Consider the following 24,285-nt stretch of genomic DNA (forward strand, 5'->3'; position numbering starts at 1 on the left):
TTTTCCTCTTTGGGTACAGGGTCTTGCTATGTAAGGCCTGCTGGAACTCACTATGGAGTTCCATATTTAGGTGGAACTCAGAGAATCACAGAGATCCACCTGTCTTTGCTAGGATTAAAGGTGTGCCCCATCATGTCTAACAGAATCAGTCTTTAGTGGTGTAGCCCTTGCTCCCACAAATAACCACCGCCATGCTCGTGCAAGTGTCCCTTAAACACAACAGGCCCGTGTCTCTGTCTCTGTGTCTCTCTTACACACACACAAGCACGCACACACGCATGCTCACCCACACACCCAACCTCATTGGGTGGTTCAAAGCCACCTGTAATTCCAGCTCCTGAATATTTGATGCCCTCTTCTGGCCTCCACAGGTATGCACATATGTGGGATACGTTAACACATCCGCATACATATAAGCAAAAATAAACCTTAAAAATTAGAAAATTAAATCCTTTAAAAATAAAAGGACCAGTCTGATGGTTCGGTGGGTAAAGGCACTTTCTGTCAAGCCTGGTAACGTGAGTTCAAACCACAGAACCCACATAGTGGGAGAGAAGCAGAGCTGTTCTCTCTCTTCCACTGCATGCTGAATGCGCTTGTGCACGCTTATTCACTCAATAAGTTTTAAGAGTTAAGTTCAAGATCATCCTTGGGTTGCATAGTTGAGGCCATCTTGAATTACACACACGATATCTTAAAAACCAATGAAATTCCATCTTCCAGTTAGAAAGAATACAAAAGAGAGTGATCAATCACTTGAGATTCGCTAAGTAAATGGCAACTCATGGGTAACTGGCAATAAAAGCCGCAATCTAATCAATTAGGGGCATTCTCAATACAATAAATCCTAACACTCTAGAGGGCGCAAAGACGTATTAAAATGTGTACACCCACCCACAGCAGTGTGCTTTTTTAAAAAAATCGATCTAAAGAGACCAAGAAAAAAATAGCAGGCATATGGAAGAGGCGCAAATGTGGACATGGAAAGTGGATGTAGGCTCCCTGTGTTCTGATCTGGGGGTTCCACAGTTCAAGTCCACGGAGATCTGGAGGCTCTCAGTGATGACTTGGAGACCAGAGAAAGGGTGGTCGGGATAGAGAAAGCGAAGAAGCTTGCACTCCGGGGGACCCAGCTGCAGAAGTCCTCCTGCCTGCAGCCTGAGGCGCAAACCTGTGGGAAAGCTCGGACGTGTGGCCTTCCCCGGACCCGGACCTGCCCACCGCCCAGCCACTTGCTCTGTCGCCTCGCATTCGGGGCTCAGGGGTCCCTCGCCAGGCTCCGCCCCTCGTGACCCCCGCGATCTCCGCCGAGGCAGGCAGCTCCAACCGAGTCCCCGGGGCGCTAAGAAACGCGGGTGGGCGCGTGGGGCAGGGCGAGGGGCGGGGACGCGCGGGGCGGTGGAGGCGGGGCGCGGTCACCGATTGGCCAGCGCGGCGTTCCGAGGCCGTTTATGGCGGCTGGGCCGGGCCACCGCTCCAAAACAAAGGGCAGGCGGCCCACGGGGCGGCGGCAGGAAGATGCCTCGCGCCGGGCTAGGGCGCCAACGGCCAGAACGCATCCCGGACCACGCCGGGACCGCCTGAAAGCCGAGCCCGCGCCGACCGAGCCTGGGCCGGATGGGCGCTGCGGACGGGGCCGCGGACCGCCGAGCGGCCGTGAGTACGGGCGGGCCCCCGGCGGGTGCTTTGCTGCGACCGGACGGTCGGCGGCTCCGGGAGGGCGGGGAAGCACCTGTTGGGCGCCGGCGGGCGGGGCGGGAGCGCGGAGGACGCGTTGACTTTTTGTTCTGGTTTTCCGGCGTATCGGTGTCTGGTTCATTACGCTTTGGAAGACAACACCACAAAACCCCGGTCTTTTGATTTTTTTTTTTTTTTTTTAGGCCACCCTCCTATTGTTTTTTCCCTACCTTAAAAAAAAAAAATGGGAAAGGAAATGAATACAGAGGATACCTCCAATAAAGAAATGTTAAATAAGGGGTGGCATTTTCAAGTTGCCTGTACAACAATAACTAAGAGGAATTGTCCTCATTGTTTACCACTTGTGGCTCTAGGCTTTATTAATGCAGATTGCCAATAGTAACAACTAAATAAGATATTTTCTCCTCGATACCTACATAAATGCTCATCTTTGAGGTCCAAATCACGTGCTGAGCTCGAGGCTGGAAAGGTGGCGGAATTCTGTTTTGGATAGATAATAGACGTTGAAAATACCATTTTCCATTCAAAGCTCTTTCTAATTCAGTTGTCTTCTTTAGAATATCCAAAATGTACTAACCTTAATCTGATATATCTTGGCCAAGATTTGTGCGCACCTGTCCCTTGCAGGTGCACCTAAACTACTCAGGTCCCAAGACCAGGCTCACCTCCTCTGAGGAACCTTTCCAGGACCTTCTGAGCAATCCGCCCTCACCCATCACCTCTGCTGTCTTCTAGCAAACGTGCTAACAAAGTTTGCTGAGTCCCTGCTTCCCCCTCCCCAGGAGTTGTTCTGTGACCACAAGCTGGTCCTGTGAGTGTGCGTGCGTGTATAGTGTGATGTGAATAAATACATTTATATATATACATATATATACGTATATATATACATATATATATATACGTATATATATACATATATATATACACATACATACATTTCATACATGTTTTGTCTGCATGCATTTAAGTTTGCCATGTGTGTACCTGGTGCCAAAGAAGCCAGAAGAGGGTATCAGATCCCCTAGAGCTTAAGTTGGTTGTGAGCCACCATGGGAATGCTGGGAATCCTGTCCGGGTTGTCCACAAGAGCAGCAAGTGCTCTAAAGTACCGAATCATCTCTCCAGCCATTGTCTGTGAGCTCTTCAAAAACTGGGAGGCGGGTGGGAGGATTGCTGCTACCAGGATCTCTAGGCCTTGTGTTCCTGGCCAGCACCCTGTGTGGTTACCATGTCTTCTTAGGGGTTAGAGCAAATTCCTGCCTTACCACAGACATGTGTAGTCCACCATGTCAGCGGCCAATCTGAATAATAGTCTGTGCTGTTGTTTTGGTTCAGGGCCTCATGCATTCCAGGCAGCTGCTCTCCGTCACTTATTCTACCCACAGCTCCAGTTCTGTAAATAAACTTATTTTAGAATAACTTTAGAATGACATAAATATTACAGAAGAGCTGTGGGTGTGGCTCAGTGGTAGAACATGTGCCGAGCATGTGTGAAACCCTCGGTTCCGTCCCTGCTAAACACACAAATCAAACGTTTCCAGCTGCCGGGGCTGTGGTAACTCAGCCTTTAATCCCAGCTCGTGGGAGGGGAGGCAGAAGCAGGAGGATCTACGTTAGTTCAAGGCCAACCTGATCTACAGAAGGAATTCCAGAACAGCCAGGGCTACACAGAGAAACCCTGTCTTGAAAACAAAACAAAAGTTTCCAGCTCAGCTCTGGTGGTCCCACCAAACCCTCACCCAGTTCACGTCCGTTACTGTGGTGCGTTTGGTCAAACCGAATAGCTGAGAAGGGTCTGTTCTTTAAATCCCAGGTCGTCTTTGCATGTTGAAGAACCAAAGCTGGTAAATGTGTGTCCGTGCGTGCTGCTCTAAATCTGTCTTCAGTCACGGAGCAGGGGTGGAGGACGCCAGGCTGGGTGGCCTCGGTGGACGGCTGAAAATGCACAGGGAGTTTAGAATATAAAGGAGCCGCTCATTCGCAGTACGCGGAACCCAGTCTTAACATACCAGGCAAGTGGGATGGGATTTGCAGAGGATTCGGGTACAGATGAGAGAAAACCCTGAGTGGGTAGGGAGCTAAGGATTCTGGGGAAGGCAGGATGAGATAGAACCAGACAGGAGATCAGTTTTGTCCCCAGGTGATAACCTATTATAACTCAATGCCTGGGTACTGTAGACCATCAGCAGGCATACATACATGGAGTGAAAAATCCTTGAATGTTTAAATATGTTTTATTTAGCATGGGAGTAAATAAAGTCGTCTAGCCAGGCCAGGTATGGTAGTGCATGCCTGCCATCCTATCACTCACGAGGCAAAGGCAGGGATGTCTGTGAGTTCTAGGCCAAGCAAGGCTACATGGTGAGATTCTGTCTTTAAAAACAAAAACAAAAGTTTAGCCAGGCATGGTGGCAGGAAATGAAGAATTCAAGATATTCCTTGGCTACATAACAGGGTTTAGGCCAGCCTGAGCTACATGAAGCCCTGTCTAAAAACAACAAAAGAAAGGACTTGAGGAATGGCTTCGTGGTCAAGAGTGCACACTGCTCTTGTAGAGGACCCACGTTTGATTTCTAGCACCCACATGAGACAGCTCGCAGACCGCTGTAACTCCAGCTCCCAGGGGTCTGATCCCCCCAATTTACCTGTCAGATGTGCGAGCATGGTTTTAAAGGCAGACTTTACAATTCCCAGGTGTGTTTCTGCTCGCCAGCTGTCTTTACAGCCAGTATGCTCTTCGAGGAAAGCAGGCGGCTTTCTGCTGGCCCGTGTCTCAGGCCAGAGCTGTGCAGAGCTATGTTCCTGCAGCAGAAGGATGTGCTGTGGGATCTCAGACCAGAAAGCCGATTGCACAACACCGTCAGTAGGCATTGTTGTGTGCTTGGGCGTGGCAGAAGGGAGGAAGACGAGGGGTTGAGGGAAGAGGTGCTCGAGCATTGGTGTCGAGGTGCCAACTCCCCTGAGGGTCCCAAGAGAGTAGGTGGCATCCACAGCAGGCACAGGGCATTTTGTCTTGGGACCACTGTCCAGTGTGCTGTGCCTGAAGTATGGGAGAAAGCATCTCATCCCGTGACCCAAGTGGGGAAAGAAAGGACGTGGGGAAACAAGTAGCTCCCACCAGAGGCCAGCTCTAGCGACACTATGGCTGTTTGAATCCTTCGGGATCTTTCCGAGCCCTGGTGTAGGTACTGGGCACCTGAATACTCAATTTATATGCTCGGCATCAAAATATAAAATATCCAGGTGCAGGGCCAGCAAGGTGATTGAGCAGTGAAGACACCTGTTGTCAACCCTAAGAACCTGAATCTGGTCCCTGCGACCCACACAGTGGATGGAGGGGACCACCTCAAAGTTGTCCTCTGACCACACCTGTGGTGCAAACACAAGCAAAGGTGCAGGCAGACAAGGCCCTTCCTCACCACAGCCTCCAGCCCCATCATGGCAGTGTCTCTTTACATGTGAGCATTAACAGACTCTCCAGCTTGAGGTGTTTCCTAATTTTTCATTATTACAAGGGAATATTGTGACTGCTTTTATCTACTTGTTTCGCAAATGTAAACTCCTTCCATGGACCACTCCAGCGCAGGGACATAGACCTAGGAATGTTCTGGATGAAACTTCTCCCCCAACCCCGGAGGAGGCCTCACTGTGTTTCCCATGCTCTTTGCATTCCTGGGTTCAGCTGGTCTTCCTGTCTGAGTCTTCCAAGTAAAATTATAGACGAGCCTAAGTTCACCTGCTCAGTGGCCAGGTTAGAGCCTGGTAAAGGAATGCTGTGGAGAAGCCTGGGCACAGGTAAAGGCGGAGCAGGTGGTGGCACACACCATTACTCCCAGTCCTTGGAAGGTAGAGGCAGGCAGAGCCCTGTGAGTTCTAGGTCAGCCCGGTCTACATAGCAAGTTCCAGGGCAGTCACAGCTCCATAGTGAGACCCCGAGAGCGAGAGGAGGGAGGAGTGGCCAGCTGGAGGGCACCGTGGCTCCACACTTACACCACCGGACATCAAGAACCGCTGCACTCCACTCTCCGCCTTGGTCTGCGTCTTCCACGGTGTGCTAACCACCGTATGGACATGGGCCCGGTCCACAGACTCCTGAAATAATGGTATGTGCTTATTTTAGATGCGAAACTTCTGGAACCCAGCGTACTGGTTTGCTAAGGAGAAGGAAGAAAGGAGGAAAAAAATTAAAAAAAGAACAACAACCAGAAAAACAAAACAAAAAGCAGTGTCAGTTGTCGAGGTGGCGTCCTGGTGTCCTCCACACTCAGGGGCTCCAGTGCCCTTCCCATGACTCACCTGGTCCTGACTTACCTGGTCCTGACTTACCTCATCCTGACTTACCTGGTCCTGACTCACCTGGTCCTGAGTTACCTGGCCGACAGCTCACATTTGCTTTCGAGTTACTTCACAGTGCTCCTAGTTGCTTGTTCGGTCTTGCAATGTTTCCCACTATAGCTTCTGATTGAAAGCCAGTTAAACTGACACACAGCCTCCAGGTCACGGAAGGTGCTGTCTGCCTGCTGCCGGTCCAGGGTCAGAGCTGCTGAGATGACCTGAAGTTTGTTTGTGGCAGCTCCTTGAAGGGAATCTAGTGAGCAAACCACACCCCATAGGAACTGCTCTGGGGACTGTGATGGCGGCAGCATAGAAATAAAGAAGGCAGCCAGGCACCAGCAGAAGCAGAACTGTTCCTTTAATCAGAACAACTGAAGTGCTACCATCTCTCAAGTGGAGACCACTTGGGGTTTCACAGGGTGGGACAGGGAACCTTGGGGATGGAAGAGTCCATCTGCAGGTCAATTCCCTGCAGTCTGGAAGCGGTAGACATCAGCGGGTTTGGTGTGGGGTCTCCTGACCAGAAGCTTCCACAGGTACCATCAGTCAGGTCAGCTTCCCTATGGGAACTTCTCAGGTCGCCTTTCACAGCTGCTTCAAGCAAGGACATCTTGAGAGCAGGACCACGTGGTGAAGGCCTCTGCCACAGTTTCTCTTCTTTGTGTTCTGATAAACACCACGACCAAAAGTAGCTTAGGAAGGAAAAGGGTGTCTTCATCTTACACTCCCAGGCCCTACGCCATCATTGTGGGAGGTCGAGCCAGGAACTACTGAAGATGCTCTTGCTGGCTCTCTCGCTCTCTGGCCCATGCTCAGCTAGCATTTATCTATTTATTTCTGTTTTATGTGTATGGGTGCTTTGTGTGTTCGTCTATGCACATGTGTGTAGGTTCTGTGGAGGGTGGAAGGTGTCAGATCCCTCAAACTGAAGTTGCAGAGAGTTGTGAGCTGCCATGAAACCAGGTCCTCTGCGAGAGCAGCCAGTGATTGTAACTACTGAAGCATCTCTCCAGTTCTCAACTAGATCTTGTATATAGCTTAGACCTACCTGCCTAGGGACAGTGCTGCCCACAGTGGGCTGGGCCCTCACACTTGGCCATCAGTCAAGATGACCTCTCAGAGACATGAGCATAGCAACAATTCAGGTGAGGATCCCAGACATCCTAACATGAATCAAGTTGACATAAAAACTGATCACTGGTCTCCAAGTAAGATGAGCGTGCTTTGTGGACTGGGAGAAGTAAAGTTTCACAGTGCTCATACCCAGTGGTGGGGCCGCGTGCACAGCACTCCTCATCAGGGTGCTGGTGTGGTTCAGCTGCTCAAGAATTCGCAGCCTCTTAAAGTTGTGAATGCATGCCTGTTTGCTTGGGAAATGCTTTATCTTTTTATTTACGTGTATGTGCACGTGCGTGCATGCCTGTCTTTATGTGCACTATTTGTGTGCAGTACCGACAGACACCAGAAGAGGGCATCAGATCCTCTAGAACTGAAGTTACAGGCAGTGAGTGATGTAGGTTCTGGAAACAACCCGGGTCCTCTGCCAAGTGTTCCTAATCACTGTGCCATCTCTCCAGCCCCTGTTTGAAGTATTTAAGTCAAAGCCTGGACCCAAGCTAAACAGTAGGCTAAGGACACATCGAATCTGTATAAATGAGACCACTTCCTGGGATCCACAGAGACTGGCTCAAGCGTGACTCTGGTGAAAGCCCTGGCATGTGCACTGATGTTTTGGAGGACTACGGTCCTCAACCTGAGGAAGTCTGAGTCAGGGAGAGAGGGGTCCATGAGGACATCTAGTAATGTTTGCACAATGAAATTCTCCTCTGACCTCACATTTCTCAGAAAATGCATCTGTAATTAAACACTACTGTCTTCGTGGGAAAATTCCAGGGCTCTAGACACTTCCACTTCAGCTTTTGTCTGACTGCTGTCATCTGCCACAGTTGGGTCTTTTTAGACTCTACACATTGTCCACACACCCATTTTATTTTCTACTTGTAGTTTTGAGTATGGAGTCTAGACTATACGTAGAGTTGCCTTCTTGTCTAGAGCCGTACCTTTGAACTTCCTTTAGTGATATTTTACTACAGTCAGACCTTTAAATTGTGTAACTGTCATTTCGCCAATTCTTTTGTTTTTGTTAGAGGGTGGTAGGGAGGACAGGTTTTGCCGGGTAGTGCAGGCTGGCCCAGAACTCAGAATCCTCCTGCTTTAACCCTCAAAATACTGAAACTACAGACGTGAACGTATACCTGATTCTTTATAGAAGTGAACTGGTTCTGTTCTGGGGGATGCTGGGTTTGAGCCCCTCCCTGCGAGACCCCTGCATGGGGAGCTCTAGGGTAACAGCTGGTGGCAATCTTTACTGTTGTTGTTTTGGTGTCTGTGGTTTGTTTTTTGGGTTTTGGGGAGAGGGTTGTTTTTGAGACAGGGTTTCTTTGTATAACAGCCCTGGAAGTCCTGGGACTGGGACTCACTCTGTAGACCAGGCTGACCTCCAGCTCAGATCTGCCTGTGCCTGTCTCTGCCTCCAAGTGCTGGGATTAAGTGTGCGGGCCACCACATCTGGCTGTTTTCAAAGTCTTGTTGACCCTGCTTAAGTACTGTCTGGGTTTCAGTTTACTGTGGAAGCATTTCTGAGCATCAGATACCCCCCTTCCCTTGTTCTATGTCTAGTCACGGTTTTATCTTTGTTTCTCCTGCTTGGACTTTAGCCCAGACACTTAAGTTCAGTGACGCTTCAGTTCTGGAAACTCCTACATCACTCATTTCTCTGGCTCACCTTCAGTTCTGACTCTCTCTTCATCTTATTCCTGTCAATCCCCACTGTGTTAATGGTGTTTATTTCTAGTGCTATTTATAATAACTCCTAAATCTGCAAGGTCATTTTCCTTCATTTGTTAATCATGTATCTCTGTAGCAGAGCAGGAAGTCCTTCCCTGTGTCCATGGCATCTGCGAGTCTCCTCTGTCCCTGGCACTGGTGCCTTGTTCTCCTGAGAGCCTTCTGTTTCTTGGTGGGGGTAGACCTGGGCTGTTAGACAAGTGTTCAACCACACTGTGCCATACCTCAGCCCACCTGTTGGTTTGTTTTTTTACTGTACTCTTCTAATTTTTAAGATTACATTTGTTATTGAATTGGGGTGTGTCATGGTACACAAGTGGAGGTCAGGGGGCTGCTTCGGGAACTGGTTCCCTCCAACCACCATGCCTGGTGACAAGTCCCTTTTCCCACTGAGCTGTCTGGCCAGCCCATGGCCATGTTGTTCTTCTGGCAGGGATCTTGAGACTGGAAAACATAGACTTTCTCCAAACCAGCTATGTGCTTGCACCTGCCCCTGCCAGGTGCCTTAGGGCCTTATTGTCGCAAAAACCCATCTATTGGGAGTTCCTGAAGCCTTCTGACTGGTGGAATGGGGGCTGTGCTATGGTTACTGTCTCCGTGGTGCTGCCAAATGCTTTCAGGGCAAAACAACCGCCATGCTCAGCAGAGACTTGCGGTTCCGCTGTCCTCGGTAGGGTCTGTCAGTCATCCTGTTTTAGCCTCACATTGTTGCTTTAAGGAAACGGCCCAGGTGGGATGTAGCGGTGCCCCAGAAATCCCAGAGACACAAGAGATGGACAGTGTGTTGAAAGCCAGCTTGAACTAAATAGAAAGCCTGCTATGAGAGAGAGGGAGAGAGAGAGAGAAGAGAGAGAGAGAGCGCGCGCTAGAAAAATGCCATTAAAGGCTAGATTCAACGACAGAAGAAGTTTTAACTGTTTTATTTGGTTAGCATTTTTTAATACTTCTTGATGGTCCAAATTTGATAGATCATAGTTTGAGATTGGAAGTTGACTTTTTCTTTCCTTTGCTTTACTTTTCTTTTCTTTTGAGACAAGGTTTCTCTGTGTAGCCCTGCCTATTCTGGAACTCACTCTGTAGACCAGGCTGGCCTTGAACTTACAGAGCTCCACCTGCCTCTGCCTCCCGAGTGCTGGAACTAAAGGCATGAGCCACCACTGCCCAGTGGAAGTTGACTTTTGATATTAAACTATCTCTTTTTCATTTACTCTTTTTAATGTATGAGTGCTCTGTCTGCATGTACACCTGCAGGCCAGAAGAGGGCACCAGATCCCACTATAGATGATAGTGAGCCAGCATGTGGTTCCTGGGAATTAAACTCAGGACTTCTGGAAGAACAGCCAGTGCCCTGAAAGGCTGAACCACCTCTCCAACCCCATGTGTGTATGTTCATGTGGTCAGTGCCTATAGAAGCCAGAGGGGCTGGGTCCTCTGGAGCTGGAGTTGGAGGCAGTTCTGAGCCTCCTGACATAGGTGCTGGGAACCAAACCCCGCCCTCTGCACACTCAGACACTACTCTCCAGACAGGGTTTCTTTGTGTATCAGCCTTGGCTGTCCTGGAACTCACTCTGTTGACCAGGCTGGCCTGAAACTCACTGTGATCTTCCTGCCTCTGCCTCCGGAGTACTGAAATTAAAGGCGTGTGCCACCACACCTGGCCTTCTAGTCATTGCTTTGAAACAGGGTCTGCCATTGAACTGTACCGCCATGCCTGGGCATTACCTCGCACCACGGGTGTTAGGGCTCTGAACTCAAGCCCTCTTGCTTCAGAGTAAAGGGCAAAGGCACATCACTGACTGAGCTGTCTCCCCAACAATACGCTGGCAAATTTGCAGTATAATAGTTTTATATTAGTTTTAGTCTAGTGAGGTTTTTCTTTTGGAGAACTTGAAACTCATTACTGCATGTCCACACATATACACACACATTTATATGACATATATACACACATGTACACATACATTTATATGACACACACACTCATTTGTCAGTTCTCTAGGTATGCTTTCCAGAGTTCACAGTGTGCATGCCTTGGGGAGATGCAGCATCCAGCATTATACTGAGCAAATGTCCGTAGTGTACCAGACACAAAGGAGAGGCCGTTGGAGGACCTACTCAGGACCTCCCGCTCTACCAGAGCCACTGGGCTTGATTCTGAAGCAATGATGGCATTTGGATGTTGGTTTGCATCTCAACGTCCCCACAGGTTCACTGGGTCCCCAGCTAGTGGTGCTCTTTGGAAGGTTGTGGGGTCTACCTGGAGGAAGTGGGTGATTAGGGTAGGCCTTTGAAGGTAGTGTCCTCTTCTTGTTTTGGCTTGCTCTCTCTGCTTCCTGGTCCACAGACTCCCGCCACCAGACAGGAGTTGCTCCGCCATCATGCCCTTCCTGTCACAAAGAACTGAAATCCCTCAGAAACTGTGAGTTGGGATGAACCACTTGAAGTAGTTTCTGTCTCAGTAACACAGAAACAACTACTACGGTTTCCATGCTTCTAGGGCTGTGCTCTCTGCTTTGGTGGACCAGGCAGGGCAAACACAGCTTGTTCCAGAGCCTCTGTCTCCCAGGAGGCAGTGACATGTCCACCTTACAGAGTTGTCTGTGGTCTGTTTTGGGTCCCACAGTGGGTCATGTTCCAACAAATGGACAAAGCGTCAACAGCCAGCAGAAAAAGAGGCGGGAGAAGAAATCAACAGCATCAAGGCCAAGAAAGTGCAGAGACAGGATAGGAGTGACCTGTTAGCCCAAGGTCACTGAGGATAACAATGTTTTCTGTGAACCTAGCCAACTCCCTGCCTCCATCCATCTTCTCTAAGACTCGGTGATGTGGGGTCACCAGCCTATGAGCCTCTGAGGGGACCCCATGCAGGCTGCCAGGTTGTCCGTGTTGTCTTAGAATGTTATAGACACTTACTTGTATAAATACAGCTGTAATGGAAGTGAATGACACCTTGTGAAGGTGGAGACCCTGGAGAGCAGTGTCACAGACGAGAACCTGGACCTTACAGAGAGTCTCGTGTGAGTGGCCAGCTGGAAGCAAATGAAAGCCCCAGACACATGCTGTCTTAGACCTGCGACACGGGAAGATACTCAGATGTGGCCGTATTGGCAGACAGATAGGGAGTGTCAGAGGCTGATCTGCTGTTAGGCGTCCCTGGCGCCATCATGCAGATGTCCTGACCCCTCTGCTCCCGAGCTGATCAGTGACGCACCTGTTGTGTACCAAAGACAGCCATCCGTGGTGCCACTACGCCCTGACCAGCCTGAGGGCTGCTGCGAACCCACAAGCTGCCGTGAGCACTCGTGGCAGTCGCCCAAAGGAACATAAGCAGCCATGTGGCCGTGGCATTGCACCCAGAGCACAGCTTGGAAGGCGCAGTGGCATCCCTTGGGACCATACACAGGACACAGCTGCCGTGACAGAAACACCAGGACCAAACTAGGTGGTGTCTAGATGGGGCGCTGGGGAAGGGCACAGTCACCCAGTGGTTTTGGGTAGGCCTGGGACGGGAGGCATACTGGGGGAGCTTTAGATGCTCTCCTGCCTCCAAGACCCATTGCATTGTCTGTGGAAGCGTGAACCCTAGCAGTGTAGGAGGCTGCTTGGTTTCTGCTGAGGCCTCGCGTTGGCTTGTCAACACTGTGTCCCTGTGGCTTTGATTGCCTTCCAGTGTGGTCCGCAGATTTAAGTGGAGTCTCCTCTGTCAGGCCCACCCTGATGACCTTATTCCCACTCTCTTACTCGCTGAGCCTCTCGACAGTTCCTTTGCATTTTTTATAAGACCATTTGGAAACGGCCTGAAAGCTGCATGCCTGAATCCCAGCCAGTGCTCTGGATGCTGAGGCAAAAGGCTGGCGGACTTGAGGCCAACATGAAGAAGACTCGGCGCTCAAGGGGAAATGGCAGGGAATGAATGATGTTGGGTGTGGGCTCAAGGGGACTCAGCATGAAGAGCACTGGCCGGACTGTTGGACATAAGGAGCTTACTGGAAAGGTTACTAGTACTGTAGGTAGAAAACCAAACGGTGGGGACTCTAGCGTGCCAGACCCAAGAGCAGACAGCATGCGGGAGGAGGGCTCTGAGAGGAATCAGGCCCATGTGCTAGAAGTAGGCCTCTTAGCTCTCTGAGGATAGAACCTGTAGCCAGGTGCTCTGAGTCCCAGGCAGGGCACAGGAAGGATGGGTGGGGGCTGCATGGTGGCATCCATGTCCCGTGATGTGATGTAGACGCATGACCTGGAAGTCTGCTGACCTGAGACTTAGGTGAGTCGATACCTGTCGGTGCCTGGGAGAGGAGAAGGGGCTGCTGCGAGTGCTGTGGCCTGTGCAGCTGCTGGATTCTGGATTCTGACGTTCCAGTCTTCAGAGTCCAGGGCATGGGACGCACGCTGCTATCCCAACACCAAAGACACAGAGACCCACAGATCCCTGTGCTTGCCGGCCATCCAGCTTAGCCTGACTGGCAAGTTCCAGGCTGCTGAGAGACCCTGTTTCAAACACGAGGGCTGGTGAGACGGCTCAGCAGGTGAAAACTTCTGCTGTGCAAGCCTGCAAACCTGAGTCAGTTTCTGGAACCTACGGAAAGCCAGATGGATCACACACTTCAGCTGCAGCACTGCTACAGTGGAATCTGCCGTGGAAGGAGAAAACCAGCTCCTAAAAGTTGTCCTATAGCATTTTCATGTGTGTCATGATCTGTGCATGCCTACGCTCATACACATGCAACATACAACAGTACTGAAATCCAACTAGGAGGGGTGTAGACTGCTATTCGCAAAGGACCTGGGCTCGATTCCCAGCACTGATACGGCAGCTCACAGCCATTTGTAACTTCAGTTCCAAAGGAACCGACGCCCTCTTCTGACAGCCACGAGCACTGCATGCACAGTGTACAGATACACATGCAGGCAAACACTCACGCACATAAAATAAAAATAAACCTAAGGAAAAACAAACAGTTGGGTGGCTCCTGAAGAAAGACATACACAGTTGATTGACCTCTGCTCTCAATATACACACACCCATACACATGAACATTCATCTACACGTAAACACACTTGCACACACCCCAAAATTACTGGGAATACAAGTCAGCTCAGGGGCGCTCACTGGCTTAGCATCTGCAAGGCCCTGATTCTCATCTCCAGTGCTGTGCAGAAGCAACACAGCATCTGGCTAGTCTGGGGAGCTGCTTTCCTTAACTGGCAAGTAATGATGTCGCCAGGCAGTGGTGACACATGCCTTTAGCCCCAGCACTCAGTAGGCAGAGGCAGGAAGATCTCTGTGAGTTTGAGGACAGCCTGGTCTACAGAGAGAGTTCCAGGACAGACTCCAAAGCTACAGAGAAACCCTGTCTTGAAAAAGAAAGGAAGGAAGGAAGGAAGGAAGGAAGGAAGGAAGGAAGGAAGGAAGGAAGGAAGGAAGAAAGAAAGAAAAAGGATTATTTAGTCTGTGTTAGCAATGTCAGGTCTGTCACTCGTGATTGTGGCACCGACACCACAGTTTAGGGTCTGGGATCTGTCACTCAAGAGCCTTGGCTGATGCTTCATGAGTCCCACAGTCAAACAATGTATTTGAGCAAATGTTTTTCTCCCCACTTTCTATTATTTACATGTAAAATAACCCTCTGTGTCTGCTGGGCAGCGGCTAGTTGCTACCAAAATGGGAAACTCCATGAAACCCGGGAAAGGGGCCTTGGTCCAGGCTGGAAGCTACTTAGAACACAGAGTCATCAGAGTAAATAAAGGGCATCGATGGCCCCTCAGACCACTCCCGTGGCTAAGCTCTGGTGGCTAGAATTGATGGACTGAGGGGGAGAGGGAGCAAGGTCAAGTTTGAGGAGCAATATAAAACAGGCCACAGGAGGCAGTTCTGGAGTCTTCGGGTTTGGGTCTATTTTTGTTTCAATCAAAAAAGTCGAAGATAAGAAAAAAGCAGCTCACTCACCACTTGTAACTAAGCATGAGCTGGAGAGTGCCGGGCCTGCTTCAGGCTCCTGTGTTGTGTGCTTCTCCGCCCTCTCATCAACACTGTGGGCCTCAGCTGCTCCATCTAACTGCAGCCTCTGCCTATGCAGGTGCCGTCTGCCAGCACCGTGGGAGGCGCAGACCGATAGCTCGTTTGTACTAATAAACCGCGACCAGTGACCAGACCAAACATACCAGCAACACCAGACCCGGGGGCTTGTCAGTCACACCAGGCAAAACCTACTTGTGGCCGTAGAAAAGGAACCCTGGAGGCGGGGGTGTGGCAGACACGCTGACTCCTTTGGTCACTTGGCGTACAGCTCGAGGACCCCAGAGCCCCAGTTCCAGTGCAGTGTCTCCTGCCTCTGGTGATTGGTACAGCCTGTAGCCCAGACCGACCTGTGACAAGCTTGCACCTGGACAGGTCTACACGCGTGATTGTAAGGCTGGTCTGGTCGCTATAGACTTTTCTCTTTGTTTTTCAAGACAGGGTCTCACTAAGTAGCCCTGACTGCCCTGGAGCTCAATCTGTAGACCAGGCTGGCCTCAAACTCAAAAGATCCTCCTGCTTCTGACTCCTGCGTGCTGAGATTAAAGGTGTGCACTACCTTACCAGGCCAGACCTTTCTTTATGCCTGTGAGTTCTCTGCTTCTGAATTCTGCAACTCAGCTTTTCTGAGCCATTCTGAAATCGTACATGTACAGATATTTAAAATAGTGTGGGAAATGTGTGCACCGTGAGTTAATATTAGCAGCTACGATTGGCACGTGAGGAAGGGGCTCTGGGTGTGCAGGCGTGAGGAGGACACACACAAGGTCAAGCCAGAAGAGAATGTAGAGAGATGGCTGAATGAATAAACGGCTTTTGCATGAGTGTGAAGGCCTGAGTTCAAACCCCTAGAGCTCACATGAAAAGCTGGGTATGGCAGCAGATGCCTGTATTGGGGAAGCAGAGAAAGGATCCCCAGAGCTGCCAGGCCAGCCAAGCCCGAGTCCCTAAGGTGACTTGGCAACTAAAAGCACTTGCCGCACAGTCTTGGCAACCTGTGTTGAGTCCTTAGAACTACAGTGGAAGGAGAGAACTGACCTCATGTTCATGTGCACACACTCATGTACACGTGCACACACAAATAGTGGGAGGTTTCTTCAGAATAGGGGGAGAATGGCTGATACCCAGCACATGCCCCCCCCAGACATGCACACGCATACACTGCACATCCACCTGTACAAAGAACTGGCAATGACCATACTGTCAAGTAAAACCAGGATTACTTGGCACATTGCGGCCAACTCCCCAGCTGTTTTGTGCAGACACACAATGTGCCTGCCTTCACTACTCAAACAGCAGGCTTGCAACATATTAGCTGGACTCTCAGAAGAGACTGAGGCAGCCTGGGCTACAGAGAGACCCTGCTTGAAAAAAGCAAAACCTCAAGACAAAAGAGATGCTGAGCGGAGGATGCAGCCTAGCGACCAGCTTGTGCTTCCTATGCATAAGACCCTGGCCTTGAGATAGAGCTTACGCGGCCAGGCCTGCTCCCCGCTCCCACCACCCGAGCCCTAACGCACCTCCTCACCTATCTGATTTGTTTGCAGGTCGCACTGTTTTTCTCTGGCCCCAGTGTGTGGACACCACCACACGCCCTCCAGACCAGCAACGGCTCTTATGTGTATGTTCCAGTGTTTCTTCTGTCAGAGAGTCGGACAGAGCCATAGTTCCGCCAGTGCTGGCCCAGAGCAGAGGGACGAGCGCCCAGCAGACATGGTGAAAATGACCAAGTCCAAAACTTTCCAAGCTTATCTGCCACATTGTCACAGAACCTACAGCTGTATCCACTGCAGGGCCCATCTGGCCAATCATGATGAGCTCATCTCCAAGGCAAGTGATCTGGATTCAAAACTGAGGGAACAAGGCTTGCACACACCTTTAATCCTAGCAATGGGGAGCCAGAGGCAAGATGGTCTCTGAGTTCAAGGCCAGCCTGGCCTACAAAGTGAGACCCTGCCTCAAAAGGGGAGAAAAGCCATAAGGTAACAGGCAGAACTGGTTGGGAAGGACATGGCTTTGGTGAGCTGGTGACAACTGCTATTCACCACGATCAGTCCCTCGAGCCAGCAGTGCGAGTCAGACACCACAGGCCATTTTTCTGCAGCATGCCGGGCGTATCCATCCTGGGAAGGGACACAAAACTTACCCATTGCATCAGATATGCATTTCAAGTTGGAAGAGGCCACAAATGAAATCCTTAAAGGTACACAGACTGCCAAGAAGTCTGAACCTCATCAGCTGCTGGTGGTGACTTTAGTCTCGTGACCCTGTAACAAGATACCTACGAAAATCAGCTCAGTCAAGAAAAAAGCATACCTGTTGATGACTTCAGAGATTTCTGTGCGAGGCCAGGTGTCCCTTGTCCCTCCCACGGTTGGAGCACGGGGCAGAGGAGGGTGGAAAGCACAGAGGAAGGGACCAGTATTCCAGTAAGCTCCGAGGTCTGCCTGTGGTGACCTAACTTCCTTCCTCAGGGTTCCCTCACCTGGCAGCCACAGCCGTGGCTCACTCTCTCAGTGGTCTCTCTGCTTAGGGCTTAGTGAAGCCGAGGGGCACACACCGTGAGAGTAGATTCCAGCAGGTGGAAACTAGAGCCGCCTCCATGCGAGGTTACCAGTCCATTTTTGTCATTTAACAAGGAACCCGCTGGTCCTCAAAAGTGCCTCCCTTTGACGAAAAGATGCTCTCAGCCCAGGCTGTCTCCCGAGTGCTGGGATTAAAGGCGTGTGCCAGCACATCTGGCCCTCCACACTGTTAACTCCCGGGTGTGCTCACGTCTCCGTTCACCCAGATGACTTGTGCTACAGGAAGTCCCCTGAGGCATCGCTCTCCACATGCCCTTCATAAACTTCTCTGTCACTGAGGAAAGCCCTGTGGAAAGCGGAGGGCTTGGAAAGAGGCTAAGGGGTGTGTCAAAAGTCTAGGGTGAGGGTTGGCTAAACTGAAAAGGAACACAGAATAATATTCTTGGTCCTAGAAAACTGCTTTAGGGGATACTCCTGAAATGTGTGTGTGTGTGTGTGTGTGTGTGTATACAATACATATATAGGTATACATATATATATACATATATATGTATATATGGATAAACTTGAAACCTATATTTTATTTATTTTTATTTATTTATTTATTTTCTCTGTGTAGCCCTTACTGTCCTGGAATTCACTCTGTAGACCAGGCTGGCCTCAAATTCAGATTCACCTGCTGCTCTGTCTCCCAAGTGGGATTAAAGATATTCACCACTATGCCTGACTGAAATCCATATTTTAAAATCAAAACCTGTCTGGGTGGGCTGGGACATAGCTCAGTGGCAGAGTCCTTGTGTAGAGCTCAGCATCGTGAGGCGTCCTATGACCCTCAGATCCCGCAAGCCCCAGGGACCACCCACTTGTCTCCTCCCCAGCACCGAGGTCACAGGAGCATGCAGTCACGCTCAACTTTTGTTTGCGGGGGAAGGAGTTGAAACAGGGTTTCTTTGTGTAGCCCTGGCTGTCCTAGAACTGGCTCTGTAGGCCTCCTGAGTGCTGGGATTAAAGATGTGCAGTACCCCTGCCTGGCTTGTCTTCAAAGGTATTACAAGGATGAGTGTTTTGCCTGGTGCCCGCTGAGGGTCAGAAAGGGCACTGAATCCCCTGAGACTGGAGTTACAGATGGTTGTGAGCCACCATTTGGGTGCTGGGATTCAAACCCAGTCCGTCTACCAGAGCCACAAGTGCTTTTAACTGCTGTGCCATCTCTCCAACCCCATGCTTGGCTTTTAACATCTTTCCAAATTTAAATGTGTGTCTGTTTGGGAATGTGGTGTATCTAAGTATGGTGTCCTCAGAGGTCAGAGGTATTGGATCCCCTGGGGCTGGAGCTGCAGGGTTGTGAGCAGCCCAAAGTGGGTGCTGGGAACCCAGCTCAGGCCCTTTGCAAGAGCAGTTACGTGCTCTTAACTGCTGAGCCATCTCTTCAGCGACCCCCCCACTCATCTGTAGGTGGACTTCACTGTGCTGGGCCTTAATGTACCCAAGTGGCTGAGCTACAGGCACAGACCACCATACCAGGCACAGGACGTGACTTTGTTTTCTGTTTTTCTGAGACAGGGTCCAGCCACGTAGCCCTGGCTGGCTTGGAACTCACAATGTGAGCCATGCTTGCCTTAAACCTGTGCTGGCCATCCTGCCTCTGCTCCAAAGGGCCGGAATTACAGACAGGCATGCTGAGCTCAGGCCATGACTTTTTTTTTCTTTAATGCCACTGGAAAAGTACAGAATTTTCCCCTTGCTTTCTACTACATGAAGACAGTAAGGTGTCAGGACTGTGTTGGGAGGGGTGAGAAGGAGGCTGGAGAGACAGCTCAGCAGTTACGACCACGCTCAGTCCTCTGCAGGCCTCAGGTGGGTTCCCAGCACCAGCCAGCATGGCAGCTCACAACTTCCTTCAGCTCCAGTTCCAGATGATCGGATACCCTCTTCTGACTTCCAAGGGCTCATTCATGCACATGGTATGCATCCTCTGGCACGTGCACGTATGCCACACACACACACACACACACACACACACACACACACACACACACTCCTTAAACAAAGAGATGAGAAAAGAGCATGTTTATCTGTGGACCTGGCCTTAGAGCCCCAGGGTGCAGTCATGTAGGCTGGCAGACCTACCAAAGCTATTAGCTATGACTTTCTCTTCTAACTGTTGCCCAGGCCAACCTTGAAACCCAAGCTGAACCATTTCTCCTAAGCCTCTGTAACCGGGGCTGCAGGGAGTCCCAGTGTCCAGCCCTTGACAATTGCACAGTGATACTCCAACCTTTCTGATGAAGTCTAGATACAGAATTGTCTTTTGAAATTGGTGCTGGTGGTGGTGTTGGCGCACACCTTTATCCCAGCCCTCAGGAGGCAGGGGCAGGTGGATCTCTGAGTTCAAGGCCAGCCTGGTCTACAGAGCAAGTTCCAGGACAGCCAGGGCTACACAGAGAAACCATGTCTCAAAAAACAAAGCAAAACAACAACGAGAGAGAGAGAGAGAGAGAGAGAGAGAGAGAGAGAGAGAGAGAGAGAGAGAGAGAGAAAGAAAGGAGCTTGAGCTTGTGTTTTGTAGCTGTGTTCAGGAACTGCACTGTGGGGTGACTGTGGCCTGAGCTAAGTGACTGCACCTGCTCCTCCAACATCCCAGAAAGCAGAGCTTCTGGTGTCCTGCCTGCCCCCTGCTAACACCTTCTTCTTCTTTGCAGTCCTTCCAGGGCAGTCAGGGGCGAGCCTACCTCTTCAACTCCGTGTGAGTACGTGTTGTCGCACATGTGTCCGTGTGCGTGTGTGCATGCGTGTCTATGTGTGTCTTCAACTCCATGTGAGTACGTGTTGTCGCTCGCTCGTGTGCATGTGTGTGTGTGTGTGCACATGTGTATACGTGTGTGTCTGGCCCTTCCTTGGCCGCTCAGTGAGAGTGGGCTTTGTAACTGAGCTGCACCCGTCAGTGCCTTCATCATCTCTGAGGAATCTGGGCCCCTGCATCTGTGCTTTGGAAACCACAGTTGTGCCTGAGAGTTCAGCCTCGAAGCCTGACCCTTTAGGATGCTCTGGGTGGGTTAGGGGTGGCTCAGCAGTGGAATGCTTGCTTAGCACCTGTGAGGCCCTAGGTTTGATCCCCAACACCATAAAGAAAAAAATTCATTCCCTCTTGTTAAAGTGGGGGTGGTAGAGCTGAAACACCTGTGATGGTGTAGAGATTCTGTTCTGGTGCACTTGATGTGGGGGAAGGGAAAGGGAACTGGGCAAGGGGACCTCCAGCATAGTCACCCTGCGTCTTGACAGGGTGAACGTGGGCTGTGGTCCTGCTGAAGAGAGAGTCCTTCTGACCGGGCTGCATGCAGTGGCCGACATCTACTGTGAGAATTGCAAGACTACGCTCGGGTGGAAATACGTGAGTACCAGGGCCTGAGAGGGATGGTAACATCAGTCAGACACTGTGGGTTCTCATGGAGACGTAGCTTAGCTCATAGTGCTTCAAAGGTATGCAAAAAGCCTTCTATCCCCACAACTTCATAAAATGTCACAGAGCCATGGCTCAGTGGGTAACAGCGCTTGTCACCAAGCCTGACAGACAGCCTGGGTCTGACCCCTGGATCCACATGGTAGGAAGAGAGAACCAGCTCTTGCAACTTGAGTGCCACAGCGCATGCACACAAAGACACATACGCACACACAAACACACGCACGCACACACAAACACACGCACGCACACACACGCGCGTGCACACACAAAGGCAGCAGGCACTCAGGAGGTGGAGGCATGTGGATCAGTTCCTGAGAGACAGGATCCTGTCTCAAAACAAACACAAGGATTGCAGGCTCCCAGCGTTCCTTCGAACTATGCAGGACGGAGCACACCGTGTGCCTGTGTTGAGTACAGGGCCTGGCAATCCCCAGGTTCTCCTCCCAAGATCCTGCTTTCTCAGATCCCGAGCGAGGGTTGCCAGCCTCCCTCTCTCCAGCTTCTCTCCACACATGAATTGATTGGTTATCAGAACTGACAGGCTTGTTGCTGTTGGCCTTGCATTTCCAACCCTGGACTCTGAGCACTGCCCCTCTACTGCAACACTGTCTGCTGCCGCCTTTGTCTCAGGAGCCACTAGACATGTTCTGGTCAGCTCTTTAACGTCTGCCTCTGCCTTAGCTTATCCCCCAATAGAAGCCACCTTGTGATGCTGCATCCTGCCTGTAACTCCAGAGACATATTTGTGGTTTGTTTGTTTGTTTGCATCTGTGTGTGAAATGCACACTTCTGTATGCATGTTCTGTGTATGTAAAGCGTACACTTCTGTATGCGTATTCCTGTATGTGTGAAGTTCACACTTCTGTATGCATGTTCCTGTGTGAGACGGTTGCACACTTGTTTGCATGTTCCCATGTGTGTGCCAGTTGCAGACTTCACTATGCACGTTCCTATGTGTGACATGCACACTTCTGTATGCATGTTCCCATGTATTTAAGACACTGTAGTCTTTTGTATGCATATTCCTGTGTGTGACGTGCATACTTCTATATGTATGTTCCCATGTATGTGTGACGGCTACAGACTTCTATGTGTGTTCCCGTGATGTACACACTTCTGTTTGCATTTCCCATGTGTGTGCCAGTTGCAGACTTCAGTATGCATGTTCCGATGTGTGATGTGCACACTTCTGTATGCATGTTCTTATGTGTGTGAGAGACACTGTAATCTTTTGTATGCATAGTCCGTGTGTGTGTGTGATGTACACACTTCTGCATGCATGTTCCTGTGTGTGATGTGCACACTTCTGTATGCATGTTCCCATGTATACACCTGGAAGCCAGAGGCTGATGTCCAGTGTCTCCCCAATCTCTGCTTAATTTGCTGAGGCAGATCTCTGTGAATTCAAGGCCAGCCTGGTGTAGGAAAGCTAGTTCCAGGACAGCTAGGGCTGATATACAGAGAAACAGTATCTTGGAGGCAAAAAAAGGTGGACAATCAAAACACAACCTCTGGCCTACACACACACACACACACACGACCCAGCCTCACCTGTGTGCCATTGACTGTTCTCATGACCCTCCTTCACGTCTCCTGAAACACCCATATACAATCAGTGCCAGTGAGTGGTGTGTCTGTCATGCTGAGGGTGGAGCCCAGCGCCACAGGCACACTAAGCAGCGTACTGAGCTGCGTCCCAGCCTCAGGAGCAGACCTGAGCTAACACTGCTCATAAGTGCAATGAGCCATTCAGTATCACTCTGTACTGACCCATGGATCCTCCTGGGCCTAGGTCAGTGCACAGTTCAAAGAATGTCTGAGCATAGATGATACTCCAAACTCCCATTTACCAAGAGTGTAATAGAGCGAGAAAATGAAACAGAGTGTGTCCTGAAACCTTCTTTCTACTTTCCCCTCAAGGAACATGCCTTTGAGAGCAGTCAGAAATACAAAGAAGGAAAATTTATTATTGAACTTGCCCACATGATCAAAGACAATGGCTGGGAGTAGAGCGAAGCCCCGCTCCTGTCTGAATACATTTTATCAATGCTAAGTGTGACGAAGACCTAGCTTCTGGTGGCAATACTTCTGGAACTTTAACCTCACAGGCCAGCCCAGCTCAACACTTGAAGACCTCTCTAGACTGTTCCTGGGTAAGGGGCCCCCATCTGAGCCCCTTCGTGTACACTGTTGTTTCTGGAAGTTGGCATTCTTTTTCTAACTTCTCACATTCTAGAGAAAGAATTAAGCAACGCTGACTCACCTGCCTAGTTAATAACTCCGCACGCCTTCAACATAGTCTGCCTGGGTTTCCACCAAACCCAAGCCCCTACTGCACAGAAGCAGGGTCTCATTCTGAAGAGTCTTCCGAAGTAGCCAACAGACTTACATGCAGAGCATATGGCTTCAAAAACAGAAACCAGCCACTGGTGATATCTTAGAGAAGCTAAGGAAGAAAGCATTTAGTGAGCTTTATTTAAGCTAAGAGCTACATTCCCATTTCCTTATGGAGAAAGAGGTGACTGGTGGCCAAGCATTCTATCCCAGGCCACTGAGGCGACCCCTCAGTGTCACAGCAGCTCGTATGTGGGGCTGGTCCCTGTCAGAGCAGCAGCTGGGGGCCACACTATCCCCTGGATGTACTTGAAATAGTTATGCACAGAGGCCAGAGCCAGCACAGAAAAACTTCTGAACTTGAGATTTTCCATGATAAAAGAAGAGTTATCTTAGTGTGGGAGCTGCCTTTCCTGCCTGGGATCACCTCATGACCTGACAGGGAGGGATCTGGCCACTTCCCAAGCCCTGCGTCTCACAGACTTTTAAGTCACAACCTGTAATCCTCCACGCATCAACGGGAGTGACCAGTTAGCAGAGGATAGAGGACAGAACCATTCCCAGATAAGTTTTGTATTTCAACTTGTACCAAACACAGGGCAAAAGAGCAGGAAGGTCTAGGAAGGCTGAGCGCCCAGGAGCTGGGAAAGCAGCATGCCAGGAAAAGCGCTCAGCCCCAGCTGCTGCCTGGGGTGCTTAGTCTAAGAGCAGCGTCTAGTCCTCTGGGCTCGCAGCCCCAAACCTTCTAAACCCAGATCCTCTCGCCAGCACAGGGACTTCATTCAGCTGCTCTAGCGCCCTGCTCACTCCAAAGCTGACATTTTGGCACCATCTCTTTGCCCAAGATTGAAAGCCTAGGAATACAAGAAATGCCTGGGCAGCAGAAAACATGTTTGCACGGCCTGTGAGCCTCTATGCCTGGTCCTGGTCGAAGCTGCTTCTTTCTCTCTGACTATGGTTCCCTCCAGACTAAGGTTGACCCAAAGGTTACACCACCAGTAAAGGTAACCAGTGAAATGGAGCACAGGCAGCTAGTCCGAGTGAAATCTAGCAGGGCCCAGGCTCCA

The 24,285-nt window shown here is 50.3% G+C and overlaps 1 protein-coding gene across 3 annotated transcripts; it reads left to right on the top strand.

The window, feature by feature from the left end:
• The first annotated feature begins 1,499 nt into the window (after positions 1 to 1,499).
• Positions 1,500 to 23,142, top strand: Ypel1 (yippee like 1). 3 transcript variants are annotated; one of them, XM_085684591.2, is made up of 5 exons: positions 1,501 to 1,656; positions 16,444 to 16,726; positions 20,124 to 20,167; positions 20,704 to 20,812; positions 22,805 to 23,142. In XM_085684591.2, the coding sequence occupies exons 2-5, from the start codon at positions 16,514 to 16,516 to the stop codon at positions 22,892 to 22,894; spliced, it is 456 nt and encodes a 151-aa protein (XP_085540717.2). In that variant the 5' UTR covers positions 1,501 to 1,656; positions 16,444 to 16,513; the 3' UTR covers positions 22,895 to 23,142. The 3 variants fall into 3 exon arrangements, with proteins under 3 accessions (XP_085540727.1, XP_085540717.2, XP_087759380.1); XM_087903254.1 differs by lacking the exon at positions 1,501 to 1,656 and adding an exon at positions 3,521 to 3,710; XM_085684601.2 differs by lacking the exon at positions 16,444 to 16,726 and having other exon boundaries at positions 1,500 to 1,656.
• Positions 23,143 to 24,285: the final 1,143 nt, after the last annotated feature.

The sequence above is a fragment of the Myodes glareolus genome, chromosome 2, assembly GCF_982192425.1.
Source record: "Myodes glareolus chromosome 2, mMyoGla1.1, whole genome shotgun sequence".
Lineage (NCBI taxonomy): Eukaryota > Metazoa > Chordata > Mammalia > Rodentia > Cricetidae > Myodes > Myodes glareolus.

Bases quoted from the DNA above. Each gene is read 5' to 3' on its own strand.
- Ypel1 (XM_085684591.2), top strand. From the start codon at position 16,514: ATGTGTATGTTCCAGTGTTTCTTCTGTCAGAGAGTCGGACAGAGCCAT. The intron at 16,727-20,123 runs GCAAGTGATCTG...TCTTCTTTGCAG, and splicing joins ATGATGAGCTCATCTCCAAG to TCCTTCCAGGGCAGTCAGGG. The intron at 20,813-22,804 runs GTGAGTACCAGG...TTTCCCCTCAAG, and splicing joins CTACGCTCGGGTGGAAATAC to GAACATGCCTTTGAGAGCAG.